General features: G+C 38.2%; 2 protein-coding genes across 3 annotated transcripts; one reads left to right on the forward strand and one right to left on the reverse strand.

The window, feature by feature from the left end:
- Positions 1 to 10,056: 10,056 nt before the first annotated feature.
- LOC121762881 (auxin-responsive protein IAA14-like) lies at positions 10,057 to 11,366 on the forward strand. 2 transcript variants are annotated; one of them, XM_042158898.1, is made up of 5 exons: positions 10,057 to 10,341; positions 10,499 to 10,713; positions 10,797 to 10,914; positions 10,991 to 11,052; positions 11,133 to 11,366. In XM_042158898.1, exons 1-5 carry the CDS (start codon positions 10,142 to 10,144, stop codon positions 11,168 to 11,170), a joined length of 633 nt encoding a protein of 210 aa, XP_042014832.1. In that variant the 5' UTR covers positions 10,057 to 10,141; the 3' UTR covers positions 11,171 to 11,366. The 2 variants fall into 2 exon arrangements, with proteins under 2 accessions (XP_042014832.1, XP_042014831.1); XM_042158897.1 differs by having other exon boundaries at positions 10,059 to 10,341; positions 10,779 to 10,914.
- Positions 11,367 to 12,280: 914 nt separating this feature from the next.
- On the reverse strand, positions 12,281 to 15,957 carry LOC121762880 (F-box/LRR-repeat protein 17-like). Its single transcript, XM_042158896.1, has 11 exons — positions 15,236 to 15,957; positions 14,822 to 14,923; positions 14,174 to 14,318; positions 13,896 to 14,080; positions 13,712 to 13,816; positions 13,486 to 13,583; positions 13,166 to 13,386; positions 13,013 to 13,079; positions 12,828 to 12,913; positions 12,621 to 12,719; positions 12,281 to 12,537 (listed from the first exon to the last, which is right to left on the reverse strand). The coding sequence occupies exons 1-11, from the start codon at positions 15,829 to 15,831 to the stop codon at positions 12,466 to 12,468; spliced, it is 1,776 nt and encodes a 591-aa protein (XP_042014830.1). The 5' UTR covers positions 15,832 to 15,957; the 3' UTR covers positions 12,281 to 12,465.
- Positions 15,958 to 16,345: the final 388 nt, after the last annotated feature.

Genomic DNA, 16,345 nt, shown 5'->3' on the forward strand with positions numbered 1-16,345 from the left:
AGTAGGCCTCAATTCTCATTTCTGATAACTATATTTCATATCTTAGCCTTAGGTATAGAATTTCCATGCTATAATCCAATTTGAATTCTGCTAAGGCATTTCTCGGAGGCATATTTTAGAAATCAAAATATGGTCTAGCCTGCCAATTGGACCATAGGAAACTGATTCTTCTGATTTTAATTTTTTGTTTCATCTATATTTTGTATAGGATTTTCTCTTCATAATATACTTCTGCTTAGGATTCATATGGTTTCATAAGAATTGCAGGCACTTATAGGTAATCGATATTAATTTTACTTTAAAAAATTGGTAAAACAATTTATTGGACGACTATGCCGCCACAACCCACAACGGATTAAATGCTTTTAATTTCGAAAAGCAGAATCCCGTCGTCTATATGCTCCTGAAAACATGAAAATAATTAATTGGATTTTTTATTAAATGAAGCAGTGAAGTGAAAAAAGAAAAAGTGTATGTCGTTAAAATTATTGATAAGCTTGTCTTGTGGCGCTTGACCATAATTCAGTAGAAAAAAGATGAATAGGGAAAAATGATTGTTTTATGATTGGCCTATCATCATCTCTCTCCACACTTACAGATCTTTAATAGTAATATTATAAAACTTTCCAAAAATTTATTTTTTTTTCATAAACTTTAAATTTGACTTATAATATCACGAATTAACTTTAAGTTAGATTCATATACTCCTACATATTACAGTATGCCATAAGTTTCTACAATTCTTATAAGGTTCAGTTCATGGGGTTGATTCTATTTGGATTATAGAGTAATTAAATTATATTTATTGAATATTTTTTTAACCCGAAATCCGTTAGTCAGCCTGAATAGCCCGGTAAAATTAGTAAGTTAGGGTTGTAATTTTGTAACCTGAATACAAAGCAGCCTAAACGGGTTAGCCCGAATGGGTTGGCAGGTTAAACGGGTTGCGGGTCGGCCCGACGGGTTGCAACTTTTAATTGAAAAATATTAGGCTTTAGGGATTTTTTGTATTTTTAAATTTTATGTAGCACAATCATTAGTCTTCTTCAATCTTCATTCTACACTTTTTCACTTGATCCCACACTATCAACTTTCAAGTTCCGCCCCAACTCATTATCCCATCGTCTCATCATCTGCTACTATTGTCTTACCACCACCGAAGCCAATCAAGATAAAATTAAAAACTAACCCATCAAAATCTCAATATATTTATCATTTTATTAAGGGATATTGACATCTAATATCATGAAACTTTCAAAAAGTTGGGGTTTTCTCACGAACTTTTAAATTGGCAAATAATATCACTAACTTTACTCCGGGTTTGTTTTTTCTCACAAATGAAAAAATTCATGTTATTTTAATAGATTGAAGAACAATTTTGGAGGGTGTCCTTCAAGAAAAACTATCTTCAAAGATTGAAAAACTTGAAGCTCTCAAAATTGTTGTCGAGAAATTACGAAAAAAAATCCCTACCATAATATTATTTGTGGGAATTTTTTCATTCATGGGAAAAAACAAACCCGAAGTAAAGTTCGTGATATTATTTGTCAATTTTAAAGTTCGTGGGAAAAACCCAACTTTTTGAAAGTTTCATGATATTAAATGTCAATGTCCCTTTTAATAATTGAGTGAACTGCATGAAATGTCCCTAACTTTTGCGTTTGTTACACCGGTGACTCCTAACAAAAAAATATCACCACAAGGGTTTAACAAAATTTACAATCACAAATGAGGTTTTTTAGCTATTTTTCGACTAAAATGCCCAAATGGCTTGAATGGCAATTTTGTCTAATAACCGCCAACCTGCTCACCTGCTCTACATTGACCTGCAGAGTTTTGTCAAATCAAGCGGGTGTAAGAGCATCCACAACCGTGCTCTTGCCAGCGGCACGGTTGTGGGCCTGGGCCCACTTTTTCTGCCTGCTCTCTGGCAAGAGCACAACACCCACAGCTGTGCTCTTCCGCAAGGACGAGCACAATTAATTTAAAATTCAATTAAACAAAAACATTTCAATAATACTAAAATTCATTAAAAAAACCTAAATAATATTCTTGTTGGCACGATGTTGTTCGTAGTATTCTTGTTCTTCGCACTCCGCTTCCGCCATAATATGGGTGAAATCCATTTGAGGTTTTGAGTGAGGGATGAATGTGTTGATAGTTTGTATGAGAATTATGAATGAGAGATGAATGAGAGATGATTTGATGTGATAAATGGATGATGAATGTGTGTATTTATAGATGATTTTGGGGGAAAAAAAATTAAAAAAAAATTCAAAAAAATTCAGAAAAAACGGGGAAAAAACGGCCATATTTTTGGGATTTGGAAAATATATATATATATATTTTATCATTTTATATAATTAAAAATCAAATTTTAAAATAAAAAATAATAATAATTCAAAGGCAACGGCTATGCCGTTGCCCAATCGTAAGCCGTCACGTCGCTTGCTCGCTGGCACGGCGCTGCTCGATGCATCGAGCAGTGGCGTGCCAGCGGCGCGAGCTCAGCGGCGGTATGCGTCCTCGCCGCTGGCACGGACGGACGCGGGGCCGTCGTCCACCATTGTGGATGCTCTTAAGGGTCATATATCCTATGATTGCAATTGAAGAGTCAGTTTATCTCTCTTTTCAATTTATGTCTCTCATTTTTAGAGAGTTTTCGTTCTCTTTTGTTTTTAGTGTGTTTCTGCAGTTAGTGTGCATCGCCATCCCTGAGTTAGTCATCGCAATTTTACGCATCTTCCACCCAGTGTTATGCCCTGCCAAGTTAAAATTATTGGCGGGTAAATCATCGAAATTGGACGGTAAAAAAAGGGCTGAACTAAGTTTTGGAATTGAAATTGCAGAGCAAAAATGGCTGCCCTCGTTTTATGGAAGAAGAAGAAGAAGACTGCCTTTTAGAAAGTTAATAATATTATTATTATATTATACTACTACAATATTGCCTCGTAAAAGTGCCTCGTACAATTGTAGATATATATGTCAACTATGTATATAAACTGCTCTCTCTCATATTCTGCCAAATTAAAAGTGCAATCAATTTTAAACATTTCTTTATAATTAAGAGTGCCGCGCTTTAAAATTGTAATGTGTTCAAATTTAAATTTTCATTTAGGGAATGTACAAAATTCTGAATGAGATTTCAAGTTGGTACTATTATTTAATAGCCTTTCTGAAATATATATTTATATTGAGTGAAAAAATATTAATAATTTCAAATTAACGAATAACTTTTAATATGTCTACTTCAAAAAATTAAGTAATAAAGACCATGCATCTAATGAAATTTGACTGGTTGATGATCCAACAAGAATTTGCTTCTTAATTCTAGTCAGTGTAGATTTCAAGAAAAAGGAAAAAAAAATATATAATTCTTCTTGTTATTACAAAAATGGAGAGCCATCAATTATTTACATTATTGACGTATTTTTATGCACTGTCCATAACTCATGTGATGTAAAATAACACTAAATTTTAAATACTTATCTTATTAATACTTTTTTTTTCTTTAGTATACATTCTGATCAATATATACGCATAAAATAATACAGAGTTTTATTAAAAGAAAAACATAATTGAAAATTTATCATAATTTAAATTCAGTAAAAAAGAGGGGGAAAAATACAGTGGGCCGGCGCACATGGAATATAGGTTGACTTTGACTCAAAGAAGCATTCCGCCAATAGATTCACAGCCCCACATCCAGCGGGCCCACCCCTCTTCATCTTTTTTGTTCGTTCTTTCATGCATTCTCTCCAAATAATAGACTTGGATTGCTTTGAATATAGTAGATTTTAAAAAAAAGTTATTTCCTCAGATTTTAAAAAAAAGTTATTTCCTCTATCCTATTATAAGTAAGGTCTATTCCTTATTGGATTGTCCTATTATAAATTACCCATTATAAGTTAGATATTTGATTTCCTTTTACCGCAAAAAAGTAACGCTCTCTATCTTACTTTATCATCTCTCCTATTTTTTTCTCGCTCCTACTTTATTCTCTCTTCATTTAATCATTAAACACCACTACCTACATACTTGTGTCCAAAGGAAATATGTCACATATAATGGGATGGAGGGAGTACTCCCTCTGTCCACCATCAGGAGTCTAGTTCATTAGCGTCACGAATTTTAAGAAATGTTAAGAAAAGTGAGTAGAAATAAGTTAGTGAAATATGAGTCCCACTTGTATGTATTAGTTTTAAATAAAATGTGAGTGGAATGTGAGACCCTATTACCATTTATGGTAAAAGTGAACTGAGATTCTAATTCGCGGGCGGATGGTGTCATAAATAGTGAATGAAAAGATGAGCCATATTTTTATAACAAAATATGAGTGAGATAAAATTAATGGAATGTGGAATCTATTATAAAAAATAGTAAAAAAAGGTAAATGAGATATTTATTGATAGACTTGAAAAAAATATTAAAATGAAACTATTATTAATGGGGGAGGAAGTAATACGCATATTTCTTTTTAGTTTTTTGTTATTTTTTTAATACTACATTAAACAATCTTGCATAAATTATAGAACTAAAAACAAATTTTTTATATTGATAAAATGGAGGAAATAGTATGTTTACCACCAATGCTTAATTAATTTGCATGCCTTTTCTTCGGTTCATTGGCGGACACATATATGCCCAAGGAGGGTTTTAAGCCCACACAAAACTACCAAATTTTCTTTTTCTAGTTGGACAATATTAATTTTATTAGTATTTTGTGTTAATTAATGTGCAAAAGTTCCTATGAAAATAATAAAATATAAGAAAATTACTATCTTATAAAAAATTTAAAATATATAGATGTTACTATAATAATTTTATGCTTTCGCAATTGCTCGAGTTTCACTATCTTTATTCATATATAGATGTTACTATAATAAATTTAAAATTAATAGCATATAAAATGGGACTCGAATTTTACTATCTTTATTCAACAGTTTTCTTTTATATTTCTTAAAATTCGTGTCAAACTTAATTGTCCATTTGCCTCCATTATTCAATAGTATATTACTCCCTTTGCCTCCATTAGGAGTCTCAGTTGTCTATTACCATTAGGAGTTCTGGTTCTCTGTTTCATAAATTGTAGTGAATCTACATTTCACTAACTTTATTTCACTAACTTTATTTCACTAACATTTTACCGTAAAATTAATAGTATATAAAATAGGACTCGTAGTCCACTATCTTTATCCAACCGTTTTTCTTTTACGTTTCTTAAAATTCTTGTCGATCTTAATTGAGACTTTTCTTTTCTAATTGGTATTTTTTTTTTCAAAATGACTTTTAATGGGGGCGAATAGAGTATTATTATTGTAGTTGTTATTTGATTTGTTGAACTTTGTAGGCCTTATTAATTACTTACTCGTGGAGTAGTATTTATTTGAAATGAAAAAGTTTTCATGTTCTTGATCTTCACTAGATATGTATGCTTGCTTCTATGATATGCTATTTTTTCTTATGCGATAAATATTATAAAGTGATTATTATATTCTTAATTACAAAATCCTAACTTCAGTTAATGTACGTATTGTATATTATACTATCACTAAAACAAAATCCGGTTACTTAAACCTCAAATAATTTGGTTTAGGAATCTACACAAGAAAACTAACTTGTGTTTATTCTTTTGAGGAAATAAAAATGATAGTATCACATTTATTTGTTCGCCATTACATGAACGAATTATATAAATAAACATCATAGGCTCACATTGCACTCTTTGCACATGTGATGACGATCACTTAGGTGGTGTTTGTTTTCTTAAATAAAATAGTATCAAGATATAATATAAAATTGACTTGCGAGATTATTTTAGTTGGAGGGGTTGTCTATACTAATTATCACATGATTATTCATCTATGATTAAGTTGTTAGATTCAATCTCATGAATCAAATACAATACATATTTAATCTTAAGATTTGCTAACCAAATAGCCCCTTAACGGAGTATTACAATTTTGTCAAATTTATCTTAAGAATGCAATATTGTTAAAAAAACAGTTGCCAATCCCTCAAAATAATTAGCAATTACTGTGAATTCAAAACATTAATTATGTCAATGTCAACAATTGTTAGTGAAATACTGATTTTCTTGTGTTGATCAATGAGATTGTATGTGAATCGAGCGAATAAGAAAGGTTGAAGAAAGCGAAAGAGTAAAACTGCAAAAGTTAAGGTGAGTGAAAGAGAGAAATTTGTCTTTTAAGAAAAAAATAAAGAAGGTAAATTAAACCAAAATAGAAGCAATCAAAATCCTAGTTCAAGAAAAAGTGAGGTTTTGGAGGCATCATTGGGGTGATAAATATGCTCAAGATCCAAAACACAAACACAATTTTAATTCACACTATATACTAGTACAACTAGTCCATAAAGAGAGAATTCCTAAAATATTAGTATTGGGAATAAATTTCAACATTGGCAAAGGAGCTTATGATCTCCTCCCCAACCCTACCCATTAAATCTAGATACAAAACTATTAAGAGTTTTACTTTTAATTGAGTATTGAATAAAATAATATATTTATAAGAAGAAAATATAGAGTCGCATTATATGCAAATCCATCGCTTATCGTAGAACTGCAGAACTAGACCAAATTAGGGTTTTTAGTCTAGTTTTTTATGGATGAGATGCGCAAATGTATAAATTATTTCGGCCTTCATCACGAGCGTATTTTACTTCATCCCAGGGCAAATAAGTCATAATAACATATTAAGAGAATTTACTTCATTCCAAAATATATTATCTCATTCCAGTAGGTTTTTACTTAATTCTAGTACGTACAGGAGGTTTCGCCGTGGCGTACCATTCTTTCTCTCTGCAATGTCTATCACCGTCGCCACGACGCTGACAACAAATGGAACGATAGCCTAATTGAATGGCGTAATAAGCACATGGAATGGATGTAATAAACTATTTGAATAAAGTATGTGTAGAAGCATTTGAAGTCCTACTGGAATGAAATAAAACCCATATCCAATGAAGTAGTAATAACGTTTTTGAATGAAGTAATAAATCTATCGGAATGAATTACATTTTAAAAATGAATAAAGTAAAAACCTAGTTCAAAACCTGCTGAAAGTAAGTAAAAACATATTGCAATTTTAATGTACTACGTACCGGAATGAAGTAATAAACCTACTAAATGAAGTAAAATGGACTTATAATAAAGATCCGAAATAATTCCTATATTAGTGCATCTTATCAAAATATTAAATTTAATAAGGGCATCCACAATGGCGCGCCATATGGCGCGCCACGTCAGCAGTTTTATCCGCCTACCCCCCACCTGCAATGGGGCGCCCTAAGGCGCGCCATATGCATTTTATTTTATTTGAATATTTAAATAACAAAAAATTGAGAAAAAACTTCATTTCATATATAAAAATTAATACATTACAATACGAATTAGTGAGATAGAACTAGTGGTGTCATCGTCGTGGTTCATTTTGGTATGTGAGATAGGTAGAAATGTGAGAGAGGAGCGAAACGAGAGAGGCGAGATGTTCGTATGAACAAGTGAATGAGAAACGAGGTTTAAATAGAAAAAAAAATAAAAAACGCGTGGCATCGTCCGCGACCATCGTTTCCTGATCCCGCAATGGGGCGCCCGATGGCGCGGACGATGGCCTATCGTCCGCGCCCATCGTCCGCCGAGCCCACAATGGCGCGGACGATGGGCGATCGTCCGCGCTTCAACCGCGGACGATGCATCGGGCGCCGACGATGGCGGGCACCCACAATGAGGCGGACAATGGTGCCCGACGATGATGGCACGCATCGGGCGTTCCAGGGCATCCCATCGTGGATGCCCTAAGGCCATCCGCAATGGCGCCTAGCGCACCGCCTAGCCGAGCGCCGGCGCTAGGCGGTCCATTGCAACCGCCCAGCGGATTTTGGAATTAAAAACGGCCGAGCGCTCGGCGGTTTCGCGGTGCTAGGCGGTGAGCTGGGCGATCCGCTCGGCGCTATTGCAGCGCCTGGATCGCCTAGTACACCGCCGAGCGGAATTTTTTATTTTTTTTTATTTTCAAAACACTATATATACGCAGTTTGCACGTCATTTTCATTCGCACCACTTGTTTTAACGAGTACTCTCTCCATCTTAATTTCTGTACAAGATCAACACCGAGAAATGGAGAACACCAACGAAGGTACTCCAGTGACGAGTGAGTCTCAAACTCCTCCGGTACCCGTGGGAGGTGGATGGGGTCCGATGCCAGGGTACTACAACATGTACCCGTGGCAGGGGATGATGCCTGGGATGGCAGCCGGGGGGAATATGCCCGGGATGGCAGCTGGGGGAGTATGCAGGCGTGGCAGGGGGTACCGGGGATGCAACCCGATATGCAGATGATGCCGGGGTGGGCGCCCGGGATGCAAATGATGTCGGGGGGGTGCCCGGGATGCATATGATGCCGCGGGGGGGCGGGGGGGCGGGGGGGGACGACGATGCAGCCCCCGACAGGGGGTACCGGCGACGCAGGGGACGCCGAGGGAGGGGGACGTTTATCGCCCCAGTTTTGATTTTTCGACTGCTTCTTCGCACACACAGACCCCAACGGATGCGCAGTTCACGCAATTTGATGCTTTTTCCTTAGAGGAGTTGGGGTTTGATATTCTCGGAGTTCCAGATACTCCCGTTCAAACGGGGGGAGCAGTGCAGGGTCGTGGCGCCCCAAAGAAGAAGGGCAAGGGGAAGAAGGTCGGGGAGTCGTCGCAGCCGGGTGAGGACGACGGCTCGGTACGGAGAAGGTGGACGGATGCGGAGAACGTCGCGCTGTCCAAGGCGTGGGTGAGTGTTTGCGACGATCCTCTCGTTTCTAACAACCAGAGGATCGTCAACTTGTGGGGCAAGATAGCAGCAGCCTACCAGAGATTTTGCCCGGAGGGGAGGCGACGCAATGGGGAGGATTGCCGGAAGGGGTGGGACCGAATCAGGGCTGCCGTCTCCCGATTTTCTGGTTTGTACGCCAACGCCCTCCGCATGCAGAGCAGTGGCCAAACGGAGGAAGACTGCAGGAGGATAGCGGAGAAAGCCTTACCCCAGCCCGGGTTGTATAAGGACTTCACCTACTAGAACTGCTATCTTGTGCTGAACGACTCCGAGAAGTTCCGAGTAGGTGTCGACGCTGGCTGGCCGAAGAAGCAACGACTGAACTATACCGGTGATTTCAGCGGCAGCAACGGTGGTTCCCATGACCTCCCCGAGACGGCCCAGGAGGTCCCAACCCCTCGTTCGTTCGCTCGCCGAACTCGCCCGGTTGGGCACAAGCGGGCTCAACGGGAGGCGAGAGGGGCAGCCGGGGGTTCACAGGAGGTCCAGTCGGCATCCCCCCTTGGCCAATCCACAACGGATCTCAAATTCTTCGCGCGTCAACAAACGCGCAATCAGATGGTCAAGACGATGGCCGAATGGCGGGCGGCGGTGGACCCCGTGGAGAAGAGTTTGCTTCAAACATTGCTCCTAAGCATGCATGATGATTTGGAGGCGGCACGGATGGAGACCGGCCGGAGTAGAGGCGGCGGCGACGATGGCGGAGGCGATGGTGGCGACAGCGACGAAGGAGACGACGACGGAGACGATGAGTGAATTATTGTACTTTTTTAAATTATAGTAATTTTTTAAAATTATTGTAATTTTTAAAAATTATTGTACTTTTTAAAATTTTAATAGTATTATTAATGTTTCCCGTATATGTCTCGTAAATTAAATTTCGTATATTGTGTGATTGTTAATTATTTCATTTTTATATAATTGTTATTAGTGATGTGGTTAGGCTATGGCTGTGCTATTTGCTTGTTTTGATGATGTGTGTCAGGAGAATTTTTAGTGTTGATGATGTGGGAGAAGTAGTTTGTGGCTAGGGTATGACTGAGCTATTCTGTTACGATGACGAATTGAAAAGTGAGACGTAAAATGCAGGCAGCAATAATGATGTCTATACCGATTCCAGCAAGGTTGGGATATCCAGCTCATCCATGCCTCCACGTGTCGCCTCCTTTTCCATTAAACAGACAATTTCCCTCGCTATTTATACCCCTTTTCGCCCAAACACATTCTTCTCTACTCTTCTTCATCTTCTTTCATCTCTATAAATCATCAATTCAATCATCTGCGCCACAAAGTCGTTCAATAATGCCGGATGCCGTCATGATCACTAAGAAGCTCGGCTTCGACGAGACTGAGTTGCGCCTCGGTTTGCCCGGCGCCGGAGACAAGAAGCGAGGGTTTGACGAAACCGTCGATTTGAAGCTCAATCTCGACGTTCCTTCAGATCACACTGATTTTCAGGGGAACAATGTCAACAATACGGATTCTCCTAAGCCTCCTGCCAAGTACGCCCCCCTCTCTCTCTCTCTAGTTTTAGGAGAGATTTTCGAGTTTTTTGGGGAAATTTTGCTAAGATTTAACTCGTACGATTTTGAATTAGGGATTTGAGTTGAGATTGGTAATGAATGAAGTTGTAAACGAAATTGCGATGATTAATTTCAGGGCACAGGTGGTGGGGTGGCCGCCGGTGCGGTCCTACCAGAAAAATGTGATGTCGGTTCAGAAGAGGAGCGATGCGGAGGAGAGCGGCGGCGGCGCCTTGGTGAAGGTGAGCATGGATGGAGCGCCGTACCTGAGGAAAGTAGACTTGAAGATGTACAAGACTTACCAAGAGCTCTCTGATGCATTGGGCAGAATGTTCAGTTCCTTCACTATTGGTAATTTATTTGTACAAAGAAAAGTAGTTATTTGAGATGAAAAATTGAAGTGAAAATTGAAATAGGTAAATGTGAGACGCAAGGAATGTTGGACTTTATGAATGAGGGGAAGCTGATGGACCTTCTGAATAGCTGTGATTACGTGCCTACTTACGAGGACAAGGACGGGGATTGGATGCTAGTCGGAGACGTGCCATGGGAGTAAGTAGTCTTGTTGTTGTTGCTTCCATAAACATTAAGCAAGTAAATATAACGATTGGTTTTGATTTTTGAATAGGATGTTTGTTGGATCTTGCAAGCGGCTGCGCGTAATGAAGGGCGCTGAGGCGAAGGGGCTCGGTTAGTAGCAATGCACCATATATAGAATGAAATGAATATCATCATATTAACAATGGATGGGTTTTGTTTTTTTATTTCAGCGCCGAGGGCAATGGAGAAATGCAAGGGCAGAATGTGAGGCAGTGTTCAAATTAAAACCACAAACTGCTGGAGATGGATGCTGGATTGTGTGTGTCTCTACTGTTTTTATGTGTTAGTATTAATTTCAAATGTCAACAAGCTCGCTTTCTATTTTTTACTCTTTTTTTCGATTGGATACTCTTTGACTTGTATATTCAACTATTTTGAATGTGTGCTTCCTTCGCTCTTCTAAATTAAGTCTCCCCTTATAAAATATTCATGGAAATTCTTTGCCAAAAAAGGTTCAAATTGATCGCATTGTATATTATAATCAGGTAACAGATGAAGAAGTAATAGTACGGGAATTATCTCTAAATGGGGAGGGAGCAGGAGCAGCGACATGTGCGTGTCTGTTAAATAAATAGATAAAAAAATAAGAAAAAGAAAAAGATAGAGATAATAAAGTAAAAATTGATAAAGTTGAGAGAATAAAGTAAGAGTAAATAAAGTAAGGAAGAGAAACGTCCCCCAAATATTGTCCCACTTTGACCTGACATGAGTTTTAAGAAATGTAATGAAAAATGAGTTGAAAAAGTTAGTGGAATGTGTGTCAGACTTTTATATATTAGTTTTATTATAAAATAAGAATAAGAATGAGTTAGGGAAATATGAGGTACACTCCAAAAAAATGGTAAAAAAATAAAATGAGACAAATTTTGTGGGACAGACAGAAATGAAAAAATGGGACAAACTTTCAAGGACGAAGGGAGTACTAAATATGAAAATGACTGAACTATAAGAGAACTTCTCAAAATTGAAAAATGACTCAACTATAAAGAAATGTGAAAGAATTATTGATGTGAATTACTATCTACAATGGCGATATCATGATATTAGGCAAAAAAATAAAAATTATAGAAAAAAAATGATTTCATCTACAATCGCTTTTATACTGAATCTTGACAACAAAGTTTTTCATGAGGTCCCAAAAGAAACGACGGCATCGGGTGTTTGGGCTAAAGATGGAATTGCTCCATAACAAAGTCGCTTGCAAATCCATTGTATATGAAGGTAAGATTTTATTCTACTTTCCAAATTCCCCTCACATACTGAAGTTTTCACAAGTTTAATTAATAAATTATCTTCACATAAAATTAACACTGAATAATGATAATAACAGAAGGAGAAATTTATTGACAAATTAGTGTTTTAGAGTCTAGCACTTCACTCCTGCTTAATGAATGAGCCAAATTATACTAAATGTTTTAGAGGCCCTAATGCCTCTTACTGAGTGTTTACACACTAAACATACATATCCCATAACATTCAACAACAGATACTAATAAACATTAATCATACAAACTCTCCAGAAGCAATCACAGCACAATGGCGTTTCGCAGGCCGTCCCTTCTCATCATCACATGGCTACACAAACATATCTCACTTCTGTTACAAAATAATTCCCATAAAACATTTCAGTCAATAAAGGGAAGGTCCTAAGCTTTAACCTGAGGGCTGCAAAAATATGGAACTCGGACTCTCTTTGACCCATCCGGTAGCCGTTTCAAGGGATAGTTATTTTCTACTGCTGAATAATCACTGCCCACCTGCACAGAATTGAACAAGAATGGGTGAGGTTTCTGCATTGCTTTCAAAATCTAGACAAAGTTACAAGAAACATCAGTTGAAATGTGAAGATGCGAAGGTTGTGATACCTGTGTCTCAATCTTTTTGATTAGCATGTTTTCACAATCCAATGCATACACACTTTTTAAATTGGTGCATTGAAGGAGCAGCCTCTCTGTGTCAAATGCAGTAGCAGTATCAGTTTCTAGTTCAAAGGAAACAATTGGTATAGTTTACAAAGATATGGCATTCTCCAATAAATCAAAGAAAATACCTGGATGCAAGTTTCTGCATGAGTTGAGGTTCAATTCAGAGAGGTTAGGGCAGTTTAGATATAAGGCCTGCGTTGAGATTTCTCATGATCAGGTCGTGATACAGGAACATATACTTCAACAAGAAACCAATATGACAATGATGATCATCTTACATCCAAACCAGAACAGCCCCATAAGCTAAGTTTCTTCAATCGGTTATGCTTGATGATCAACTTTTGGTATATTAGGTGCATCTTGCTATTGGGAGTTTTCTGTAGCTCGGAGTCAACATCCTCTTCGTCAATGGACTTTTCACAATTTGGATCACATATGGTCATCCCACAGTCCATAAGTTCCAGACGAGGCAGCTGAGCAGCAGCAAATTGAATGCCACCTACAGACAAGGCAGGCATAAAAATGAATTCCAACAAAAATGATTTGAGCAACATTTTATCAGAAAAAGAAGTCATGTGGATGCAGGATATATCATTACTCGAGGTGATGTTGGGGCAAAGAGCAAGTAAAAGTTTTGATAATGTTTCAGGAAAGACATTGCAGATCATCCCAAGACCACTGTCACTGATGCTAGACCTGTGATGAAGTATTTATTTTAAGCAAATTTTAAAAATAAGACTATAGACATTTTCTCCCTAAAACAAATCAGCATATTCTTATAATTTGCTGCTATTGAATTGTCAGTGCCAGGCACTGAAACATACCCACTTAGATCAAGCAATTCCAACTTTGTGAAACTGGAAGCAATAGCTGCCACTGAGGCATCCGTTATTCCTGATCCAAGAACAAGAGAAAGCATCCGCAGTCCCCTGAAATGGAATCAGATATAATTATAGGAAGGCTCAAACATAAATGATTGATGAAAGGAAACAATATTTCACCACAAACCTCAAATTGGCTGCTGATATAGCCAGAATGGCATCATGTGAAAGCAAAACAGAAGCAATGTGGATGTTCTGAAGCTTCGGGCAGCCTCTTCCAAGACCGTCCATAACAGCGGTAAGATCAGTGGTGTCAGTCTCTAGGCGAGAAAAGTCCAAAGAAATCTCTTTCAAACTGGGGCAGTTAAAAACCTGCTCAAGACAAAGTACGTATAAGACGTGGTCAGATAAAAGGAAGATACTAGTTAATGTGGTAAAAGAACTGGTCACAGACGAGCATATTACCATCTTTGAGAGAGATCGAAGATCAGAGAGCCAAAGACTAGACAGACTGGTTGAAGACAAAACAAAACCTCCCAGGTTGGAGCAGCCTTCCATCTTGAGACTGGTTAGACACTTCTTGTCTGATATAAAACGACTCAAATCATCCCTGGATGAGGACATATAATAGAATAAATTGTAATTAGTCCCTGGATGAAACTCAATAGTTCACAACTCAACAGATTCAAAATTATGGACATTAAAAATACTCAACTCATTCTTGAAGAGGTGCAGAGGATGGATCATATCCAGTTAATCACTACTAAATGATAAATATACAGAAAACCTATAAATTATGTTCCCATCTTTAGAATTGTTTTGTGGTGATTTAACAACTTAAGGTATATGAGCAGCTACAAACATATGTTTCTTACTTTCAAAGCAGAGCAAATTATTGAGAAAGGAACATGCCAGCTATCTTCAATTCTATTTCATGTAGGTAGAGAATAGATCGGTCAATTAACATTCAAGATTTGGTAAGCCTTTACAAAGACTGAAACGATGGCAGATCCCTTAATTTCATGACTAAAACAACTATACACACGCAATCACTCATTCTATGCCAGAAACTAAATAGAATGTAGATCAGCATCAAAGGCTTAGAATCAATACCCAGAGATCCGGTTGATGCAGGAATCAGATGTCAAGATCTCCAAAGACTGCAAATTAGGGCACGAAAATGCAATGCAGGCCAGCATTGTTGAATCAATATCACTGCAAAAACAAAAGCACAAACACACAATCAGATCATAGCAAAATAACCAAGGACATTAAGCCTTGTCCTTAATTGTACCAAATTGCACCAGCAAACCCCAAACCTTAGTATCCAGTAGTCATTTACTTTACCTTTTAAACTGAGATGATAATTTAATTTATCCAATTAATCTCTTATTAGTGATCTCTGTATTCCTTGTTTATATGCTAATAATTTTGGATGGAACAGTTACATTTAATCAGTGTGCTTGAAGATTGACCCGATCCCCTCCATAAATGTTTAGATCTATGATCAATTCCCGAAACCCTAACCTTTCGATTTTAAGAGAGAGTTTTAACAGTCCAGGACATTTCTGCAATACAGATCCAACAAATCCAATCTGCGCCTTGGCCGGAACCCTAAGCCGAAGCTCCTCCGCCGCGCGCCAAAGCCTTCTCGTAGTCTCCCTCCACCCCCTACACACCCTCGCCGCCGACAGCATCCCCACAGGAGGCAATCTCCTCAAAACCTCCCACAAACAGCTCGCCGGAAGCCCACCGGAGCCGTCCAGATCCTCATCCACCTCCTCATCCTCCTCCTCCGCCAGCTCATCCACCGACTCCGCCACAGTAACATCGTCGAACGAGAGAGCTCTCCTCCGCCTCGGAGGCGGCGCCGGCCGGGAAACCGATGCCGGCGTCACCACCCCGACGGAGGCGGATTCGATTGAGGCGACGACGGAGGTCTCGGCGGCCGGTTTGGAAACTGGAGTGGAGACGTCATCGCCTTCGGCGGCGAAGGGGCAGATGTGGCCTTTCTTCGGCAGACCGCAGCGGCCGCAGTTGTAGCTGCCGCGTTTTTTGCCGCACTTGATGAGGAAGGCGGCGTCGGAGATAGGGGTGGCGGGGTGGGGTTGGTGGCTCTGCATTTGGGTGGTGAGGAAAGGAAAGCTATGGGCGAAAAGTGAGAGGCATAAATGGAGGCCAAAATTGAGCGCGAGAAATGGTGAAATTGGCGCCTTTGTTCGAAAAATTGGTGCCAATTTCTGACCTAATAGCGCCGCGCTTGGTTCCAATTTCTCGTTTTTTATGACGTTGGAAATGATACTTTAAATCCAAATTTATTAAGAAATGGGATTTACGCTAATTTGGTATGTGTTGTGGGAATTCAGAATTTTCAACGGAAGGGTGTATTGTGATTTGTGAGATCTGGATAGTAAATTTTAATAGATGAGACTAATGGATTTTCTTTAATTATCTGATTTTGCTGAATTAAATATTCACCATTTGTGTCTGATTTCATGACTGAGGATTTTTATTCACTTCATTCTGCCACAATTCATGAAAAAGTTTTTTTTATACTAATGGAAATTAGTGAAATTTATTTTTACGGTTTCTTACAGTTTGAGAGTAAATAGGAAAATTGTTTAGTGTAAATATTAT

Source organism: Salvia splendens, chromosome 13 (genome assembly GCF_004379255.2).
Source record: "Salvia splendens isolate huo1 chromosome 13, SspV2, whole genome shotgun sequence".
Taxonomy (NCBI): domain Eukaryota; kingdom Viridiplantae; phylum Streptophyta; class Magnoliopsida; order Lamiales; family Lamiaceae; genus Salvia; species Salvia splendens.

Bases quoted from the DNA above. Each gene is read 5' to 3' on its own strand.
- LOC121762880 (XM_042158896.1), bottom strand. From the start codon at position 15,831: ATGCAGAGCCACCAACCCCACCCCGCCACCCCTATCTCCGACGCCGCC. The intron at 14,924-15,235 runs GTTAGGGTTTCG...TTGTTTTTGCAG, and splicing joins CTCTCTCTTAAAATCGAAAG to TGATATTGATTCAACAATGC. The intron at 13,387-13,485 runs GTAATGATATAT...CCTTGTCTGTAG, and splicing joins TTGCCCCAACATCACCTCGA to GTGGCATTCAATTTGCTGCT.
- LOC121762881 (XM_042158897.1), top strand. From the start codon at position 10,142: ATGCCGGATGCCGTCATGATCACTAAGAAGCTCGGCTTCGACGAGACT. The intron at 10,342-10,498 runs GTACGCCCCCCT...GATTAATTTCAG, and splicing joins TCTCCTAAGCCTCCTGCCAA to GGCACAGGTGGTGGGGTGGC. The intron at 10,714-10,778 runs GTAATTTATTTG...AAATTGAAATAG, and splicing joins GTTCAGTTCCTTCACTATTG to GTAAATGTGAGACGCAAGGA.